This window comes from Anser brachyrhynchus, assembly GCF_964034855.1.
Source record: "Anser brachyrhynchus genome assembly, chromosome: 7".
In the NCBI taxonomy this organism is placed as follows: domain Eukaryota; kingdom Metazoa; phylum Chordata; class Aves; order Anseriformes; family Anatidae; genus Anser; species Anser brachyrhynchus.
The window spans coordinates 5,670,746-5,692,888 of record NC_137701.1 but is presented as its reverse complement, the minus strand read 5'-3'; the positions used below and the strand labels follow the sequence as shown (position 1 = coordinate 5,692,888).

The following is a 22,143-nucleotide window of genomic DNA, read 5'->3' as shown; positions in this document are numbered from 1 at the left end:
TTAAGAACTCATTATCTGTAGAGGGGGAACAAACCTATGCGTTCACCTTCAGGAAAAAAAATAATAATAATCTAATTCTTATTGTCTAATCAGGCTGTGTTTGCTTTGAATCCAAAGATTGGACATCCTCAGCTCTGGTTCCTCTATTCACTGAATTCCTCTATTCAGAAAATCTATTCCTCTGGGTGTCCACCTGGTCCCACAAAATTAAAGATACAGAAAAGAAGCAGTGGGAGCACAGTTTCCTTCCTTCCCTCTTTTGGCCAAATGAGGCCAAATGACACAGTCAGGGGAAAGATTTAAAGGTGATGAGACATATTGCATTCTTTTGTAGATACGGTGGTTTCAGCACTGAGGCTGGTGGTATCTGCCAAGTTTGGGCACTATTTAAAGCACACAAGAGAGCAGAAAATAGAGCCAAAGCATGACTCTACTTCTCAGGCAATTGCAAATCTCTAGAAAGGCTATCTTGGCAAGTAAAGGCAGTAAAAGGGCAGTAAAGTTAAAGGCCCTTGAAACGTGCATGAAAAAACCAGCTCTTTTTTTTAATCATAAGACATCTTCTAGGATTGCTATCCTGCACAAAAGGAAGAGAAACGTTATATCTTGAAAATAAATGAGCACAAGCTTCCTGACCTATATAAACTTTCTACGTATTTCAGATGGAGAAGAAACTTTTCAGAAGACATTTAGGAGACTTTCTTCTATAAAACTTTTCTCCTGGTCGAAGTATTTAATATTGTTGTTTTTACATTCCTTCCATGGGCATATAGTACTGTAGTGCTATGTTGTGTGTCTCTCTCCAAACTGGTTGTGTTCCAACAGCCTCGCAGTGTGCTGGGGTTGCAGGGCAATTTGTTCCTGATGCTGTCCCCTCGGTCCACTAAGATCCTGAGTTTACGCTACCGAAATTTGCAGTGGGCCTCTGCAGAGCAGCTCTGGCTGCTTGTTCACAACCTCTTGAAAGAAAACATCATGTGGGTGAAGTCTCCTGTGCTCAGACCTCCACTGAGGAAGCCTGGCAGCTCAGAGGGGCTGTTTAGTGTTTCTTTGGTCCCTGGCTGTGACACAGTTTGCTCCTTTTGGGCATGACTGAACAATGCCAAGTCACTACACGCTGACCCGGAGTAAGTATTTTGCAGCCAAGCAAATAAAAATATCAGTGCTCATAAAGTTTCAATTAACTTATTTTTATTCCTCTGAAACTTTTGTCAAAGCTGTCCCAAAGAATGGGTTCTTTATCTTGTTTTGTTATCTGTAGGAGATAAATGGACTGCAGCACACTTCATACTGTAAACAGTGACTTTGACTGGCCTTACTCCATGAGCAGCTGAACAAATATTTCTAACGTGGACAACTCCTCCTCCCTCTTTCTCAGCTGGACAGACAACATATTTTTGTAACTCCCTGTTAGTTCTTGTGTCTAATGTGGTCAGCCTGCAGAGGGAAGCCCCCCAAAATGAAGAAATTCAAACATCGCAAGTACCTTCTCGGTAGTCTTAAAACCAAAATGTGCCTTTCTAGGAGCAGTCCCACAAAACACACAGTCCAAATTCTCCAAGCTAAGGTCTGCAGCTCTTACTTAAATCAGCAGGCTACAGACAGCTGAAAGAGCTTGAAGAAGCAGACTGCATAGGAGATGTACACATATCATGTAGGCAGGCTCTGTACAGGAATATTGTAGCATGTGAGCATTTTGAACAACTGTTTTTGCAAGTCTGCTTAATGATAACAGGATTGTTTGCACTGTTCTACCAAAATAATTTGAGGGGAAATCTAATATTCCTAACTGTCATGCTAAATAATAGTGTAAGATATTCTCTGCTGAAGTAATAAGGACATGAATCAAGAGGCATTGTTTTGAGTCCTTTAGGTCAAGATAAAACACCTGAAATGGTCTGAACCGTATTGCAAGTGCTAATGTAAGGAATATATGTTTTCTTCACTTTACGTGTCCCGCTTTAAAAGGATCCTTCAGTGAAAAGGTGCTGAAGCCGTGTTACTTGTACTTTCTAAGTATAAAGAGGATTTTCACGCTTGTAAGAGTGAATTCAGAGTTGGCTTATAAACTGAAAGCAAATATTAAGTCCTTAAATGAAAAGATACATTTCACAGAATCATAGAATCACACAATGGATTGGGTTGGAGGGGACCTTAAAGACCATCCAGTTCCAGCCCCCTGCCATGGGCAGGGACACCTCCCACCAGCCCAGGCTGCCCAAAGCCCCATCCTGCCTGGCCTTGGGCACTGCCAGGGATGGGGCAGCCACAGCTTCTCTGGGCATTCATTGACGGAGAGCTAGCCATTGGACAGATCTTGGGAGGGCAATTAACGGGAGAAAAGTCACTGTGAACTTGTCTGCTATCTCAGTAGTGGCTCTAGGGGAAATATGGAACTGAACCAAATGTGGAAAAATATTACGTGCAACTGAAGGAAAGTGGAGCTGGAAAAATAGCACCTCCTCCTTAAAGATAAGTAGTATTAGAAACTCCACAACTTCCAAGATTGCAAGCATACTGTAAGCTGCCTTTGTTCTCAAGCAAGATGACACAGTATTCTCATCCCCTCTTATATACACAAGTATGGTTAGCATCACCTTTCAGTCTTTATATGACCCCAACTCTTTCACTCCTCTGGTTTCTCTCCAGTTAGCACTGCTGCTCAAGAAAAAATGGGATGCAGTACTCCAGTCTTCCCAGTTCCAAAGAACAGCCTGTATGGTTCACTTCATGAATCACGCACTACATTACCTGTTCCCATTTCTCTTTTCATGTTATGGTGTTGACTTATGTTTGGCCTTGATGCTGTAACACTGCAATTCTTTTCTACAAAAACAGATGATAGGTGTTCCCTAGCCAATATGCGAGCAGTCAGTTGTTCCAGCTTAAACATAGAGCCTTGCGCTTGGCTACACATGGTTTCGACTTATTTTTCTTCCAGACCATTTAATCAATTGGTTAGGATGCGCTGTTCGCAATCAACTAATTACAGCTGTATCACACAGCACGTTACAGGCATATTGCTTTTTTACCTGTTTTCTATGGACAGGGGACTTACACAGTCACTCTGCTTTCTGTAACACACTCATCCGTCACTTCATGGCAAATAGGTCCTGAACCACGTGGTTAATTCCAGCTACATGGGATGAAAGAGAAAGGTCTCCAGGACTGATTTTAATCATAGAATCCATTTTAATGGGTTTATGAGAATCAGCACCTGGCTGGAGGCAAGCCTGGCACTACTTCCCCTCCTCTGTGCTGTTTGTGCTGTCGGCTGGCTAATCAGCCCCCAAGCACCCGCGGGCCATTGCAGACACAGCACTCCTGAGGGTCAGGCAGGGCATGTGCCCTGCTTTGCCCTGCCGATAACAGCAGGCAGCACTGCGAGGAGATCTGGTGGAAGAGCCAGGAGCATACAAGGCAGAGCTAGGAGATACGGTTATTGCAGTTGTGGGGGTACAGTGACCTAGGACACACACAGACACAGAAAGTCACACTTTGTTAGTTTTGCTGCTCAAGGAAGAACGTATTTTCAGATTTGGGTATGGTGTCACCAGGATGCAGATATGCTAAACGTTGTACCACGAGCAAACGGTTGGCTGTGTTTTCTGAGCTGATACTACCGTTTTAACAAGCGCTTGTTCTGCTGTTTTTTGGGGGCTTTGTTTGTTTCATTTAAAGGAGTGGTGCAGTTATCTACTGAAGCCCTAACAGCACACGCTGCTCTGCATTTTCATTCCCTTATCTGCCTAAGGAGTAGAATGAGATTTTCTAAATGTAAGTCAAGTAACTTCCTGCACACTTACAACGGAGTAACACCTCTAAGTCTGCGTGTGCGAACAGATTGCTCCATCACTCTCTACCTGGAATACGAGCGGAAAGCACATGGTTGCAAGCTTGTGACCAAATGCAATAAAAGTTTAACTAGAAAGTAATATTGACCCACACAAGGACAAGCTGAAGTATTTGAAAAAGCATTACTGAACAGTTCGCACTTTGTCCATGCACTTTGCAAGTCTTTAAGCAAACATCCTCGTCCAGCTTTTTCTGGCCATCAAAGTTGCAAAACACAGTCTGTCTTATTTAAAGCACAAGCTGGAGGCACAGTCTTACTACAGGAGCAAAATACCTTCTTTTAATCCCACCGTGGTTATTACACCACACAGTTAACAGCACCCAGAAAAAAGAACATGAGTACAGAGGGCAAGAGAGTAGTGAGCACAAACACTCTGATACCTACTACCAGCCTCTCTGCTACTAAGTACAAGAGAAAAATCTGAATGCTGAGTGCAGCAATTAACTCCTGGAGAACCTAAAAACTGGTCAGCTTCAAAGCAGATTCATCTCCACAGAGAAAAGTCACATGTTAGCTGCACTGCTCTTCAGCAGAAACAATCGTCTTTACTCTGAATTATTTTTTTTTTTTGGTATCATTTTGGACTTGCAAAGAGCTTATGACTTCACACTGACTTAATAACATCTGTTATTTTTTAATACTAAACAGCAGAAGTTATTTGAAATGAAATACAAGAATGGGCTGTTCATTTGTTACAGAATGCTTTTTTTTTTTTTTAGGAATTTTCATGTGCAAATTGTGATCCTTTGTACATTAACAGCTTAAAGACTGTGCTTTGCAACACTAGTGAAGCAGGCTCTGAAAGAAGAGGGAAAAGAGTGGGGAAAATAAAACCCCACAGGAAAAGGTGTGGGCTTTGAGACTGATAGGAAACAAACACTCAACCAATTTATTAAGCAAATGAGTTAGCTCAGCTAACCTGGGACATACTTGATCCCAATACTTTGTGGAAGTAAAGACAGCCACAACTGTAGTATTTTTAAAAATATTAAGTATGAACCTGGCCTACTTGTTTTGAACTTCTAAGGGATAAAGCTTTCTGAGGCAAGAAATAGGAAACAGTCTAATCCATAGCGATTGAGTTTATTCCATCCTTTTCCTTGTATCAAGATATGATTTGGGGGTTGAAAATTGGAAGTGCTAGCTCTAAGAAAACGATTTTGAAAATAAAACCAAGAAGAATCTCATCAGGGAAATCCTACTGAGTAAGTACAGCATCCTTCCAAAGACTTAGTAATCACACAAACATACACACCATCTATAACAAGCAGCAGTCCCATACAAAATACTCACCTGAAGTCTTTTCAAGATACAAACCACAGTATGAGAAATACCACGTTTATTTGCAACCACTATTATGCCTAGCTGTTGTATAGCGTTCTCACCTACACATTGCTGCTACAAAAGGCCATCATCTCAAATTCAGTATGGTAGGAAGATGACTGGGAAGGTAAAATCATTTGCTTCCTGCTGCCCAGAAAGTCAAGAGACAAAACTGCTGTATCACAATGCTGGTCCTGTGCTGAGGTTGTAAGATTCTGTGGAATGGTAACTAAAAAGCAGTTTACTGAAGACAGACTTAGTGTCATGGAAAGGTTTTTACTCCATTTACTATTTCCTTTCTCCTCAATGCTATTTGTTAGTGCTTCCTGGCTGTTCCCATCCCACCACAACAGAAAAACCAGCTATGGGATCGGTACAAGACACACACAAACTAAACAACAAGCAACAACATTTTTTGTGCAAATTTATTCGTTAGCTTTAACAAGATTAATACATAAATCAATACTATGTCCAGCATAAGGTTGTATAACAAAATAGGCTATTTCAGAAAGATTAATTTTTAGTGCGTACATTTTAAGGGCAGTTCTCATCCAAATTGGACACATTTAAAAAAATAAATAAATACAAGGCCAAAAATGCTGACTTAATGGAAGTCCTGCTAACTAAGACTTCAGGCTCCACATTGCTTCCAAGCACTAATCAGTACAGGTGTCTGTGTACATTTTAAAGACATACACGCGGGTTGTGCTCAAGCAGCGTACATTTTTTGACATCTGACTCACTCTAAAGCATACTATACTAGATTTCCAATTTAGACCTCCTTATTCCTCTTAAAGCTAGTATCTATCTTGCTTTTCTGCCTTTTAGGATTGTCTTGCCATCCAGTTGCATATCTGCACATACAAATCCCAGGAACAGTATGCATACAAAACGCGAAGGACCAGCCCCCTCCCAATACCACTTTTTTGGCTTGAGATCCAGACTGCAATATCTAGTGGGCCTCTTTGTGAAACAAACTGCTACTCTACTGAATTAGGACTACAATGATCTTAAAAATAAGAATGCTTTGGGAACAGATGGGAACATGGTAAGCTCCCAGCTTTACTTGCTGTATGTTCTTGGAGCTCTCCGGACTGCAGGAACAGATCCTCTTTGGGATGCCTGCTGCTTAGGGCTGTAGCATTAAGCTTTAGGCACACACGATTCTGGGGGCTATAGAAAGCCCACAGGAAACTGCATTTTCAGCTTGGCTTCCCTGACGGACAGTGTCCAATACATAAGTTGCTATTTAGATGTTCCTCAAAGTGCAGTACAGAGGCATTCACTGTTATTTGGGCTACCTTTGTTTATATTCAGCAATACTGAAATCTGGTCCCAATACACCAGACAACATATTTGGCAAAGCAGACATTTTATTTACTACTTTTAAATTCCTTACTGGTTCAACCCTATTCCCTATCATATGCTGTAAAGGCAATTATTTGGGCATCTTTATTCTACAAATCTAGATTAAGCCTGATTTATTTCTCTTTGATTTAAGTTCTACTGAGGGCAAAATTCCCTTTTCCTCAAGAATTTACACTCAGGATTGAGTCACAAAATTTAAAGCTCTTCTAATTTACATATTACATAAAAGAAAACCCCAAAGCTTGGACAAAAAACACAAACATAGTGAAAACATCCCTGAGAACCCTTCAGTAACATATTAATAATGATTAGTTTTGGTCCATTAGAGGCAAAAAATTATTACATCCAGTTATTGAATCCTGAGGGCTACAAATGGATTGTACATTGGATTCCCATTCATTCACTTTCACTCTTCTTACAAAATACTGAGAGACAAAAGCCACTAGAAGTGGTTTACATTCTATTTAGATAATCACCACAAATTTTAAGACAGATGGCCTAGATTCAGCCCTGGTGTAACACCTTTAATGTCAACGGAGTTTACACACTTACATTCCAGGGTCGAAGTTTAGCAACACAGATGACTGTGTGAAGGACAGTACCTAAAATAAAAACCTTAAAAGTTATGTCAGCAACTTGTGAAAATTTTCCTTCATGTTTCTGCATACTTCTTATAATTTGGCAAACAAACATTTCACAAAGATTTAGGTTGAAAGATCATACTGTCATACCATAGGAAAACCTGGAACTCTACAGATTTCAACTCTACAGAAAAGCAAAGTGCTTGGAATAGTTTCCACAAAAGTGCATAAATGGCTAAAGACGACAGAAGCACTGTGTTAGTACACGTGCAGGGTCAACTAACACAAGAACTTCTTGAAAATCAGAGGGATATATCATTCTCCATTTCTCTGAAGTTGCTTTAGAGGGCCACACAATCTAACATCTCATTGTTCTACCAGTATTTTAGAACAAACTAAGTCAAAATCCACATAACTGTAAAACAGATAAAAGCAAGTCATCCACTTCGTTTCTTCTGCCTGGAATACTAACCATTTTCCAATACATCAGACTTCAAGAGGGTTTCTGAAAACAGTAGCATTTGAAAATAAACTGAAGCTGCTTGTAGTCAAAAGCAAAGGCTAAGTTAGCCCAGACTTTAAGTTTTCTGTACCAGTACTCCTGACCTTAGTACTCTCTGCTACATCAAACCTGAGCAGACCTGTCATTTGCAATTAAAAAAGCCATGCTTTATAATGTTACATTATATTAATAGCTTCTGCTAAAATGAGGTTATGTTCTAGTTTATGAAGTGCAACAGTGTAATACAATATCTTGTACCTATGGCTAATATAAATTGTAAGAAAACATGCAAAAAAACCTACACAGGTGTTTCTATAAAGTTAAACCAGAACAGATATAATACTAAAAAGCTCTTTGGGGAAAGCATCAGAACTTCGGAGTTCCCTTTAGGAACAGGACATTTTAACCCTTTTGAATGTGGAACAGAATGTTTATGGTTAGGGGAAAAATAGAAAAAACAAATATGGTATACAAAGCAACTAATTAAAAACCTTGTTTTGCTCAACGTGCAAAAGAATTGTTCAGAATTCACAAGGTGACTACATTTAACTGCAAAACAGTATCACTGTAGGGGTCTTGGGGACAAATTCAACGTTATTTTGTGATCAAATACTAGATGTATTATTTCTGAGGTTCCCTTGAAACACTAGTCATGAAGATCCAGCTAGGTTGTCCTAGCCAAACATGAAACATTTGTGCAGGCTCACTGTAAGATAGATTTTGGTTCTCTTGGGAAGGCTTCCTTACATGTTTAAGTTATGCATTCAACTCTAGAGAAACACCTTAGACATGGTAACAAAAGGCCATAAATGTTTTTAACCATGATATTTGTATAGCAAGTTAGTAAGAAGTGGATCCTTTCAGACAGTGGACGTATTACCAGGCAGTGAACTATCAGAGACTGCTTTGGGATCAGGAGTGCAACAAGCAAAAAGTTGTTTTCCCAAGCTTTTCTGAGCAAATCTGAAGTACATTATGTGGCCCATTGCAACAAAAGACACAGAAATAAGCACCAATAAGCCAAAAGCTTCAGGATTAGGGGCCAAGATGACCATGATGAAGTGCAGCAGATCAAGAAGGTAATTCATGGAGTTTTGGACACCGTTTATGATGCCTCTTTCAGATTCTACCACATTTTCTTGGAGTAACTGTGTGACAGTCAAATCAAAGGACCAAAGGCCTAAGGAGAGAAAAAACGTTATCCATATAACTGGGCTTCTCAAGATAAGCTTTCATTACTGACACAATCTAATTCATGTTTGTGAACACTTATTTCTGCCTAAAATATGCAGGTCAAACTAACCTCCTGTCAGAATACTATGCATTTCACACCGGCACAGCGAAGAGACACTTATTTCCCCATTACTCACATTTCCTGAACTAATACAAACAGCTTGCCCATTAACTTGCCCATTACGTTTTGCTTCAACACATCTATTAAGCTAACAATGTTTTGCTCACCTGTTCCTTATTTAAATAGCTGTTTTACAGCAACTTTATATTGCTAAAAGCTTCCTACATGTGAATCAAGTATTTTCTTCCTCCAAAATTCAGCAAAAGCTGCAGAAATTCTTAAGAGTACAAAAGTTCTACAGATGAAATTTACTACATGCACATATTTAACTTTTTTTTTTTTTTTTTACTGTTGACGAATACTAGACTATCTGGCGAATCCTCAAAAAATTAAGCTGTCATTCAAATCAAAGTTTCCTGTTCTAAACTCCTTTGCTGGTCACAAGTTTAAAGAAAAGTTTAAAGAACAGATAATTTATTTCATGAATGAACTAACTTAGTATACTGCAAAATATGAAGGTTTTTGTAGCAGAAGTGTTTAGATCTGTTTCGTATTAACATGTTTTTAAGGAAGAAAGGAAGATTATTTAGAGATTTTAGAGATGATCATTCCAAAAAACAAGCTAAGCTAATAAGAACAAGCTAATCCAAGTATGGCAACTTCTCATGTTGGTGCAGAATGATATACAAGAAGTTAGAAGTGCAGTCCCTGCACTGGCAATACTACTGTAAGAACATTTCATTTGCCTCTTAAGTGTAACAAATCAGACTTAAAAATGTGATGCAATACCAACTGTAGCCTACAATTCTCAATTCAAGTTTGTATTTAGTTGACAAGTAGCATAGGTTCTAGAATTAAAAGCAATCAATAGATCAGATTTTAATAGCGATGTGATACTCACCAACTCTAGCAGCAATGACCCCTGCAAACAGGAGACTAACAGAGATTAAAGGCACGGGCTCAGGACTCATCTCTGGGCCGCTGTTAGCAGGAGTAGTAGACCCGTTTAACAAGTTGGGCATTCCAGTTGCCAAAGCCATTTCAGGCTCACCTCCTGGAGATGCAATAGTAGGTAATGGCTCACTTTTAAACAGCCGGGCACTGATGTCAGCAAATGGGGAAACCGTCAAATCCATAGGACTTCCAGGCATGAACACAGAGATGGCACATAAGATCAGACAAGCAAACTGGGCGACTCCAGAAATAAGGCCCGTGCGAATCAGGCCACATTTGCGACGAAGCCAGGTGAAGGCCACTGTTCCCATGATGCCAGTGACTGCTGAGGCACCCATCAGGAGGCTTAGCACAGAACCACTCAGACCTTGAGTGTATGCATAGCCTGTAGTAATGCAGTCAAAGCCCAGAACAGTCATATACAGAAATGCAAGCCCCATGCCTGCAAGAAACACGGGCTGGTTGTAGTACGCAACCCATCCATCACGAAATGTGATGAAAGGCTCGGCAACCCGCGCAGCACAGCCGACTTCCTTCTCCTGTTGGGGCTCAAAGCCACTTACATCTTTCTCAACAATTAACTGCACTCCTTCAGCGGGTTTCATGTCATTGTCTGTAAACAGAAACATAACTGTTAGATACACTCCTGCCAGGAAACTGCAGAGTGGGAACTGCAAGACAATTGGTTGCAGTAAGCTCACTGCTCCAGAAGTGCCTCAGCTAAATTTGCTCATCAACTTTCCTCTGCTTAGTTAACTGTCTTAAATCTCACCTGCATGGTAAGATGAAGTAAAGTTTCTGTATCATTTTAAACTTCTGCTTTTTCAGTTAAATTCTGGTAAGAATGAAGCAGGCTATGCTTTCTTCATACTTGACTGAATGATTCATTTCCATAAGGAAATTATTTCCTTAATGAGTACTAGCTTGCATTAGTTGGTATTTTAATACAGCTTTTTTTGTTTAAATGAACTAACCAGAGAAAGTAGGGAATTTTTAAATATATGTCAATATGTTATGGTAGAAAAGCCAAGACAGAAGTTTGCTGAAGCCTACCAAAGGCAAAAGGCTTCAAAACCTTAGATCATGCTTTCCTACAATTCCATGCTTACTCCTTTAGTATAAGAAAAAGGCACCATGCTTCCATTGGTCACAAGCAAATTGAAAATAAAAGTCACAGCAGTGTTTATATTTGCCTAAACTCCCCATATTGCAATGGAGACACTTTAAGTATTTTGGCAAATTTTCAAAAACTGCAAGTCCTCTACTGAATCAAAATACTGCAACGATTAAGAGTTCGTTTGCTAAATGCTTCATTCACCAGGAGAAGAGAACTGGTTTCAGAGATCGAGAGCCTTCTGCCCTCTTTATCATGCTCCTCTATCCTAGGCTGCCATCAGCCTACTGGACCACAATGCATCTGTGCCTGGGAAGAAAAGTCTCTTCAGCTTTTAATAGCAGCCTCCTAACTCACTATATATTGAGCAAAGAACAGATTTGCCAGCTCACTTTTGAAGAGAAAACTAGAGTTCTTTACAAACACTTTTAGCTTTAAAAAAAATAGATGTAGTTGGGAGTACCATGCATAGCATGGGCTTTCAGTGGTATTTACATACTGGTATCTCCACTATGGGGGAAAGGCTCAAGTCTTGCACTCTAGTATCTGACACATTTCAAGTGCTTCATAACAAAAAGACTTCTTCGAAAGAATTTTGTGCTACTAGAGAGAATCAAAATTAACATTGATATTAGTTTTACAGTTGCCTTAAAGATCAGCATTCCAGCTATCTATACTGCAAATCCTAGTTGTTCAGCATGGCCAAGGAAGTTGAGTAGATGGCCAAACCAGACTTTCCTCCACCGTTTCCTGCAGCACGTAGAACTGAAAACATGCTAGATCAGCAGTATTACCGCCTATTCTATATCTTCCTGAAAGCCGTTAGTACTGTGCATAAGTAGAGATAAGCTAGCAGGAAGAGACCTACACAAGCTGTTTTACTCATAAAGTTTTACTCTAGAGCAAAGGGCTTTGTCAGTCCTTTAGATGTGATACAGATGGAGGGGTGCATTCAACAAGATCAGCCCTGAATAACAGGGTAGACTGCAGGATTTAGAGGGAAGAATTCATTTTGGGGCTACATTTTATGGGATTTGTAAAATAGCTGCATGAATGAAGAAGTATCACTACTTAGGAGTCTCTGTATCTCTACCCAAAAACTGGGAGCTTCAAGCTAGGAGCAAAAAGCTTGAGCTTCAAAGCAGTGTCCATAGAAGACCGAAGTCAACAATTTCATTTTACTTTGACTGATAAAGTGAGGATACCATGGACTCCAACAGTTATGTTTGTGTTCCCAATACCTTTTTTTGCATTCAGCTGTTTCAGTTCTGATTCTTCAACTTTTGAACACTTGAGAGCCAGAGTAGGGGTCTTCTGATAAACCTTCCAGAGCAGCAGGTATTCCACACACATTGACATCAGGTTCCAACCAGAAATGAATCCACAGCCAATCGTCGGAGAGCCAAATGTCATTATCTGACCTACTGCCATTGGGGCCAAGATATTGGTCAACTGATCGATTCTTCGTATTGTGGCATTCATATCTGTCAGAATAATTTGAGGATATGAATTGCTGAATACTTACAGTGGAACATTCACTAACGTAATTGACAGTTGCACATAAGCACACACATCAATAAGCGTTGACTCAACTTGAAGTGATTTCAGTAGGAACAGGAATTTGCTAGACACCCCTTAAAAGTGCTCCAATGTCAGAATTTACTGAGACCAATCCAAGAGTTCATAAGCCAAACCCTTCCTCTGTCAGTTTTGCCTGCAGATGGTCTTCCAGGTTTAGGATCCTGCATTTACAGTGGAAGCTTATTCCTGCAGGTAAAATGCGTTCTCACTAGATCACAGACTGCCCTTACATTCAGGTGACACTATGGACTCACTAACATTCCAACACAGCATGCGCAACTCTGGACATTAACAGAAACCTGACATGGTAGAATTCATTCCTGAAAAGATAATTTTAGCAGCTACAACCTCCCTCCATTCACTTCTAATACGTGGTGACCACAGTACCCACCATGATAGCAGCAGACCTTTGAAATGGCTTTCAATTTCCTTATCGAGTCACATTGATTGATGGTAGCCACAGGCATTCTAAGAACTTACTGAGCGAAGTCCTCCCTCCCTTCTGCTCCACACTTGGATGTTTACAGGCAAAACAAGAAGCCCACAATACATCTTCCATTTGCTGGTAGATGTCTCACCCTCCCCAGTCGAATCAGCTTCAGTCATCACACCCTCTAGGTTGCTGGGGGTTTCAATTAATAGTGCCATTGTTCTGCCCCTAAAAGCTCCTGGATGCTCCATGATTTTGCACACTAAGGCTTCGGGCTGCTTAGCAAAACATCTCAAAATGATTTTAGATTCCTATTAAGAAAATAAAGCTTTTCAAGGCAAAATGAAACTAGTGCAATATAAAGCTGGCTTACTGAATCTATACAGAATCGTTCCTTTGCATTCAGAGACTGCTTTAGGTTACTCAATTTAGAATTCATAGAATTCAAAGTCAATTCAGTATTAAGTACTTCACTGATATTTAACTAAGATGAGTAAGTCAGACTTGCCTAATACTTGGCTTTAGAAGCTCCAAGAACTAAGCTTTGTTTTATCTGGGTAAGGATAGTATTTTCAAACTCCGGAGAGCTACAAAGTAATCAGAGTGAACAGAAAGATTAATTATGGACAAGAAAGAAGGAGAAGCCAAGGCAATTATTATTTGCCTGCTCCACCAATTTATTTAACTAAGGCTATTCTTTCAAGAAATCTAACAGTGCTGAGATAGACGACAATATTTGCTGCAAAGTCAATGCTGGCATTTAATTTTTTAAGTGAAGGAACCTCAGTCTCCAAGTTACATTATGACTCAGTACAAAACCACCTTATCCAGCCTGAGAGAGATTTGCTTTTACATAGATCTGATGAACCAAGGTGCTTAGTTTGGGCTTTTTGTTGGTTTTAAAATTGAGCTGCATCAGAACTTATAGTAACCTGTTGCCTGAATTTTCAGTACAGAATGTAAGTGGTGATGTAACTGTCCGAACCCATGAAGCTGTACAGAGGCACAACTGCCTCCCTTGCAACAGTCCTCTGCAGGTGTGGTCTGTACCTTATCTCGTGAAGGCACACAGGGATTGGGGAGCATGATTTGCTGAATAAGAACTAACATAAGAAGAAAGGTTAATGAGAACCATTAGAACTTCAAAGCTACTGTGCACAGATCACATTTTTCCTACGTGCATAAAGAAAGTTAACTAGTACTGCTGCTCTACAAAAGGCATGACCTAGAAAAGCACTGCAAGGTCAAAACAGAAGACTGTAATGGAGAACTTGTATACTTGGAAATGAAAGCGAGACACTTCAGGCATCTAATTAACAGCAAACCTCTCCTGGATGAGATGGGGAAGTAAAATTCCTTCACGGGAGATCCACTGCAGATTTATTCCTTGCAGTTATGATTCAAATCATTAATATGATTCAGGCATGTGAACTTTATGGATAATTTAGGCAGCTTCCTACAAAATTAGAGACCAGAAGCTGAAATGCTGTCTAAGCCTCAAGGTATCTAAACTCCAGAAGTGTCTCAGACTTGGAACTTTCAGTCCCAGAGTTACTTCAATGAGCTATAAATGTCTTAGCAATGTCAAGCTGCTCTGTGCCTTGTTTGCACTTCAGTATCAGTTCCTCTGTCTGGGAAAGCTTAAATCTCCTCACAGGGTTGATCAGAGTCCCTACAGCATGCCCAAGTTCATTGCAAAAGAAGGCAGTTCCCAGTCTTGTTATATCAGAGCAGCAGCATAGCACAAGATCGATCACATATCCCTTAGTGTGAACTGCCTTGCTGCTAGGAGTACTCCCCAGCAAAGGGCAGTCAGATTCAATGTCTCCTTGGTGCAGAAGATCCCCAAATCTCTCATATCCAAGGAATGTCATGGCCACCAAGCTGCAGCAGAATCTGAATGGGAACTCTTTCTCCTAATAATGCCATGCCACTGCACAAGAAAGGGGAAAAAGGAGGAAAAATATTTACTAGGCCAAAAAGGAGATTAAGTCCAGACTCTAACACCAAATGTTATCAGTTGTCAAAGGAATACTGAGTATTCAGTTCCAACTGAAAAAGCATCCACAGCTTTGAGTTAGACACTAATGCTAGAGAACTGAGAGACTTCAAATACATCCGCATGCACAGCATTTCCTATTGGCAGCTTCCCGATCCATATACTTTATTGTTCTGGACTTCATTCTTATGTATCTCTTTGATCCCTAGGTAAGGAGCCCAATTACGCAACAGTTTTCTGTTTCATTCCAGGGACCTAAAAATAAAGTATTGCAACACTTGGCTTTCAGTGCCTTAAAGTTAAATAGCTTTTCTATTAAACACTCACTATTTGATTTAGGAGTTGGTGCATGTTTATTTGGTTGACAAGAATAAAGATTTCCTCTGACAAAGCTGCAGTAGGACTGAACAAGGACAAAAGTAGTTTAGGGCTACCTGAGCTGTTGTAAGCACAACAGTAACTTCTAATCTAAGTCTGGTACAGAGCAGGAAAGGGGGAAATAAAGGCTGCCCTTTTTACCTGCTGTTTCTCACAGTAACTGGAACTCAAAGGTGTGCTGATCTCTGTGAAATTCTAGCCTGAAGTCAAACTCAGAAAGTAAGACATTTAAAGTATTAAAAAGGCAATGTATTTCACCTGCCAGTTTGCTTCTGTCTTCCCCTGCAACCACAACAATCCAGTCCCTCTGAATTGTGATCGCTGTGGCAGTGCTGGCCAAATTGGCAATATTTGCTATCGTGATAACCAGGATATAGCACATCGTCTAGAGAAATGGGGGGAAAAGTTACATGGTGAGAAAAGTGATGAAGGGAGATCTTCACTCCTACCTTGTACAAGGAGAAAAAGACACTTTCACATTTGAATCATGCATCCTACTGTTATTCTTCAGACAAGACCAAGCCTACTTTATAAGTCCTAAAAGAAAACAATCACTTGTTTCCCCAGCTAGCTTCAGTTTTACTTGCCAGTTTTAGCTCACAGCAGTGTCTAAACAGAAAGAGCAAAATAAAAGTTCATCTGCCTCCCGTACTCCCAGAAGTTTCTTCATAAAAGAATTCCTTATTAAGAAATTTGAGCACTCACAAGAAGCCATCCATGGTATAAGGTCAAAAGCTGTGTCTTAAACCAGAAGACAATCATCAGGATAATACCACACAGGATGACAGATGCATTCTGTACAACCAAGGATGTCTGGGCCACTGTTTTAAATCAAAAGAGAATAACCATGAACATGAGTAATCTATAAGCTTACAGAGGTTATAATTTAGGAACATGTACGGATTCTTTAAGTGTTTTTTAGCTTCCTATTCTCCCAACTCAAATATAAAACAAAAAGTATATATCACTTTTGATTTTGAATATTCCATTGTCTTAGAAATTGGAACTTACTGTCTGATGCAACTTTAGAGCTAGAAGTAGTGCCTAAATAGTCCTTCTCAGTCAAAAAAATTGCATGCTGACACCATTTTTAAAAGGTTAAGATATTTGGCTTAAGCCTCTAAAATTCATCTTCAGTGTAGCATGCAAGTGATGCTACTGCGTAAACTCTTGAAAAGCAAGCGTGTATATGAAGAACTTGATGCCACATTACTTTTAAAACAGACTAGAGCAGACAAATTTCAAACAAGTGTAACACAAATGCAATGTTATCACTTATGCAGATGTTTATATCTAGACAAAAGACAACAAATAATGCATGATGTGTTCGTATTAGAAAGTAAAGAACTTGCCTGTAGCTTTTACCTTAACCCATGTTTTTTATATTTTGAATTTCTGTGCATCTCCATGTATTGTATAGGTTTAGCCTGAGTAGTTAATGTATCATGATATAAAACTGTTTACCTCCTGTCTTTGACATTCTGTAGAGTTATGACCGCTCTGAAAGACTATCCTTAATAAAATGAGCAAGCCCAGTTCTCATGTTTGACTTCAGGAGTTAAGTAACAGCTTTGTCATTAATTTAATCTGTCCTTGAGTAAATAACCTGCTCTGGACATCTAACCTTTGAGCCTGGAGTTCTTGTCCACCCAGTCTCCAATAATGGCTCCCAGGAGAAGAACTGATCCCGCCACAACCAGTCCATAGACTGCAGTCAGGAGTAAGCTGTTTCCATAAAGTTCAACCAGGAATACAGACACAGCAAAATGCCACATACGATCTCCCTTTAAGAGTAACAGAAAGTTTACACACAGCATTATTATTTGCACTTTTCAAGCACGCTAGTTGACTATTTTACTAATGCCCTGAAAATATCTGTATTAGAAGTATCAGATATGTTACACATACAGAGGTGGGGGTTTTGATTTTGGGGTGTCTGTTTGTTTGTTTTTTAATCAATGCACCCTGTCATCATTGATTATCCCAGCATCACTGAAATCATCTGTACTAATCAAATGTAGCATACATTTTTAAGCTCACACCAAAAATCCTTGTTTTTTTTGTAATACAGAACAATGTTTGTTACCAGCCACATCCACCAGGGCTCAGAAAGCTTACATGGATTCTCCAGAGATCATCTATTAACAACAGATTTAGTGATTATCAATGCTATTTAAATAATTTATCAAGACAGCAGTTTGCTCTTGAAAATGATCATTAGATGCCATTTTAAAATAGAAAAGCAAGTCTAGTCAAAGCAAGCCATAATATAGTCCATAGAGATGGGCAAATCAAGAACAGTGGTGTCCTACACATTCCTGAATGCTAAATGAAGTTTCTGAAGTCAAGGGACATCTTTACCATCTTTAACAACGGTAAACCTGGGCATATTGCTAAGAGATGGGATAGCAGAGCTCGTTTAGCCCATTTCAGTACTGGTGTTTAGAACACAGAATTTCAATGTTTCGATACCAGTAACAGCAGGCAAAAAATAAGCCCAAAATACTAAACACGTCCAAGTGATGTAATTTTCCTACTATTCAAAACATCTTTAGGTCTGCTGCCAAAGGGACCTGTGGCTTGCTAATGAATACACATCAAGGTTTTAACAGTGTCACATGATGGAAGTCAGCATCTCACTATTTTTAGACATGCTGCCAGAAGTACACTACAGAAAATGTTTTATTTAATCAAAAGGCAGATAAATACAATCATTCATACTATTCTTGGATGGTTTGTTTTGCAAGGGTTCCTAATGTTAGTCTGTCATAAATGAAAGATGAAACTGTTTTCTTCTGTTGCCTTATCTAAAATAAGGCAATTGCTATGTGAAACAGCAAATAGTACAAATTTCTAAGAACCTCAAGTACTCTAAAGGGCTGGGGGAGAAGATGCAACATAGAAGCACTTACAAAGCAAAGTCTGCAAAATCTGTCAAGCAGCACAGCGATAGAGAGAGAGATATAAAATGCATGCTATTTGTAGGGGCAACATAATTGCAAAGTTTGATGCAAGTCTTCAGTGTAGCATAGACACACAAAGAACTTAAAGTTAATGGAGTTCTCCAAAAGAGGTTTCTTCAGAGCATAAACACTTGTTTCCTTAACTGTGAGCAGAAAAAGAATTACATGCCAATTATGTGGGAACAAAATTTCACCTACTCAAGGAAAAAATCTGGGCATTCAGTATGTTTTCTAAATAACAAATAAAAGAACGTGTATCCAGGCACAACTGGCTTAGATTTGCCTTCTCATACATGAGAGAATTTCCATTCTCTAAAGACCCCTAATGTGTTCTCTAAGATATGTTCCACTTTTACTCCATGCTTAGTAGAAGCACATAGAAAGTATTCCAGCCATGAGAGAACAGGGATGTCATTTCCCAAGTTCAGCATCCACTTAAGCCTAGTATGACCTGAGGCATCTCCTTACCAAATTTCACTTACAATCTATGCAGGTGGATTAACTACATTTTGATTAGCCTGGATAACTGCTTAAGGTGGAAGAATAAGTCAAAAGAATACTATTACATCAAAATTTGATCATAGAAGTTGTTGGCTTTTCTTTATGCAGAGGTGTTTCAGTTGTGATAAGAGTTCAATGATTGTGAAAGTAATTTTAAAAGCACCTGTGTGTGTGAAAGTCAGTGACAATCTCTAACAGGTCTGCTGTCAGAGTGAGAAACCCAATCTCACCTGCTATTCACAGGAGGCCTCCTCTGGTTCCAGTGAGATCATGATTTTGCTACAGTTTGCTTAAGGAGCCTATGAACGCTGTTCAACCTCATCCAACATTTATGCAGAGTAATTTGACCAGGCCAATACACACTGCTAACTTCTAGGGTAACTAAAGATGTTCTTATCAGGAAAGATGGGTTTCTTTCAGGAATTAAAAGCCATAAAGAGCAAGTAAAGATAAGTTAGTGTCACAGAAGAACAGCATTAGTGAATTACAGAGGTTTGAAGCTGGTGTGTAAGAATTACTGAAATTTCAACAGTATATATTACCTTCAAAAATGAGCAAAACCTTAATTACATAACTTAATCCCACTTTAAAAGAGTCTCAAAATATGGGTATCTCAACTCTAATAACCATAGCTGTTTAGCTTCACCAAACTTTTAAAGATGGTTCTTAGCTCTTCTGTTGTAATAATTACCCTTATAAACCATCTCAGAGTGGATGTACACAACCCCACCCCAGCACTGAAGCCAGCAGGAACCTGGCTGCTGCCAGGCCTCCCGAGCTCTGCAGTGCCATGGACAAAGCTGGGAAGTTGCTGCTGACCTCTTGAGGAGTACTCAGCCTGGCAGCACCTAGATGAACTTAGTTTCATTCTGTTCCTTCTCTGGTGCTGAGTGATAGACAGGAATGACTTACATAATGACAACAGCATGCGGTCTGAGACTCCAGGAGAGCAACGCACTGAAGCCAAGCCCAGATTCAAATGCTTTACTTAACGAGAGCCAGAAAGGTATGCTAGGCTTTGTTTGGATCTGAAGACGTTGTATTTAATCATTTACAGCTTCTCTCTGTATTTGGGCACGTCTTAGCAACGTGGAAAGCAAGTTAAGTTCTCTCAACCACAGCAAATCCCCATTTCTCCTAGGCTTTGTCTTGTGGACATAGACGGCTTACAACAAAGATGCTATAGTCATTTGAGTTCTGAAGATAAAGGTGCCTGGTTGCTGTTTCTGTTAAAAAATGTTCAGACCAGAAGAACACTAAAGCTTAGGAGATAGAGAAGGTGCAGTCCTGCACCAGTTCTGCCAAAATAAGCTGCATTTCTGTTGTTTCAGCAGGTTTGGAGGTGGTTTTTTTTTTTGGCGGTGTTTGTTTTGAGTCAAGGTTTTCAGCACAAAAGAAAACACGCTGGAACGAGGAGTATACTATTAACGCTGCTAACCAGCTGAACAGACATTCTGCAACCTGTTCGTCATAGTGTGCACCAGGGTTTTCAAACCCTGCTTTGTCACCCTCCTTGCTACGAGCAGCCCCACCGCCAGCCTTGCCAGGGGCAAGCAGGGCTGGCCGCACTGCCAGGTAAGCCCTTTGTTGGCACTGCTGATGAAAACTCCTGCAGGTAACAAGCCTGGCCTCTAAAGAATGGTGAGCCAAACAGGTACATCACCGCACAGCTCTTTCAATAATATTAATAATTGCTAAAACATTGCTCTTGTTTAAACAAGTGTTTGATGCCACTCCGAGCCTCCTTCCATTAACAGGACACCAACACGACCTTCTGTGGTGGTGGAAGCGAGGCACTGCTGGAGCTGGGCACGCAGTGCTGTAACCGTATAGCAGCAGCCTGTCCAGTGCTATACAAAGCCCGTGTTAATCCAGCCCAAATCCAGCATGGGAGACAGCAGGGAAAACTGGCGGGGAAATTCTCCATTTCTTCTTGATTCAAGTCATTTGAAGGAGACTTAGGATTACAGTACAAGGTTCTATTCTTCATTTCCCTATACAAAAGATGACCAGAGCCTCTATTTTCTTGTTTATATCTTCAGGTTATTGAACCACATCTCAAGTTAATAAGAAATGTCAGAGTAAGTAATTTAGTCCAGAAGGAAAGCATTTCAGAAGCTAAGCATTTTGACAGAGAAAGGACCAGCCCCCTGACACTCTCAACAGGTTAGCTAGGAAGCAGTAAGAGGTCTATTGGAAACACAGAGTATCTCCTATTAGTAAGAGCATTAAGTAGTTAAGCCTTCCATTTACAAGTTGCAATGACCTGCCTTTCACGTTCTACTCTGGACCATGCTTCGTGTCTTTCACTGACAGCTCACTCCTCGGGGAATCTCACTGGCTCTGTAGTCACTTAAAGCACAAAAGGTGCAGAATCAGGCCCTGCGAGTAGTTCTACGTGCTACTGGAAACTGAACACACTGCGGCACAGCACGTGAAGGTTGTGAATGAAGGCTTCTGATGGCAAGGTGCAGCAGCGAGAGCCCCATCCTTGTGGCATGCTGTCCTGGGGGGCCCTTCAGCTGGATGCTAACGCCAGGTATGGCAGAGCCACTTTTACCCCGTGCTGCCGTTTAACTTACCCAGGTGGACAGCGCGTGCCCCAGGTAGAGGAGGAACTTTGCAGAGGTGAAGTAGCCGAGCACGGAGCCTGGAGGGGAACAAGAACTGAGCGCTGGGGGCTGGCAGCGGCCGTGCCCTCGCCCCCCGGCCGTCCCAATCCCCGTACCCATGCCCGCCGCCCCTCGCCCCCCGGCCGCGCACTGACCGCAGCGCCGCCGCCGCTCGCCCGCGGGCTCAGCTCCCCGCGCCATGCCGCGGGACGGGGACAGGGACCGGGGCCGGGACGCGCCGCTTCGCTCCGTGGTGCCTTCCCCGACTTAGCTAGCACTGTAGCTGAAGTCGGAAAGCGCTGGCCTTATGCGCCGCGCCGGGCGGGCAGGCTGCCTGTGCCGCGGGGCAGCCGAGCGCCGGCTCGGCTCCGCTCGGCTCCGCTCGGCTCCGCTCGGCTCGGCGGGGCCGGAAGCGCGGGGGCTGCGCGCCGCGCTTTGTAGCGGCGGGGTACGCCCACAGACACGCCCGTCAGCCGCACGCCCCGCCCCTTGCCGCGAGCCCCGCCCCCCGCGTGGGGCGCTGAGGTAGAGCCGCCTGCCCGCTGGGGGGGGGGCGCCGTCCGTGTGGTAACTGGGAGTTGCCAAGGCTGAAGTCTTTATTTTATTCCCTAACACCGTAAAGTTCCTCCCTATCTGCATGAAATCTCTCTTTATCCACCCCCCTCCCCAAAGTATATAGGCCATCCC

General features: G+C 41.1%; 1 protein-coding gene and 1 long non-coding RNA gene across 2 annotated transcripts in view; both read right to left on the bottom strand.

The window, feature by feature from the left end:
- LOC308197807 overlaps nt 1-22,143 on the bottom strand; it is a 146,168-nt gene that overhangs the window by 93,893 nt on the left and 30,132 nt on the right. The window lies entirely within an intron of this gene.
- On the bottom strand, nt 7,045-21,871 carry SLC40A1 (solute carrier family 40 member 1). The gene is made up of 8 exons (XM_080598822.1): nt 21,612-21,871; nt 21,427-21,494; nt 17,005-17,164; nt 16,086-16,201; nt 15,639-15,765; nt 12,234-12,476; nt 9,826-10,491; nt 7,045-8,810 (listed from the first exon to the last, which is right to left on the bottom strand). The coding sequence occupies exons 1-8, from the start codon at nt 21,655-21,657 to the stop codon at nt 8,491-8,493; spliced, it is 1,746 nt and encodes a 581-aa protein (XP_080454948.1). The 5' UTR covers nt 21,658-21,871; the 3' UTR covers nt 7,045-8,490.

Bases quoted from the DNA above. Each gene is read 5' to 3' on its own strand.
- SLC40A1 (XM_080598822.1), bottom strand. From the start codon at position 21,657: ATGGCGCGGGGAGCTGAGCCCGCGGGCGAGCGGCGGCGGCGCTGCG. The intron at 16,202-17,004 runs GTTAGATGTCCA...GATTTAAAACAG, and splicing joins CAAGAACTCCAGGCTCAAAG to TGGCCCAGACATCCTTGGTT. The intron at 12,477-15,638 runs GTGAAATACATT...TTATTCTGACAG, and splicing joins AGACAGAAGCAAACTGGCAG to ATATGAATGCCACAATACGA.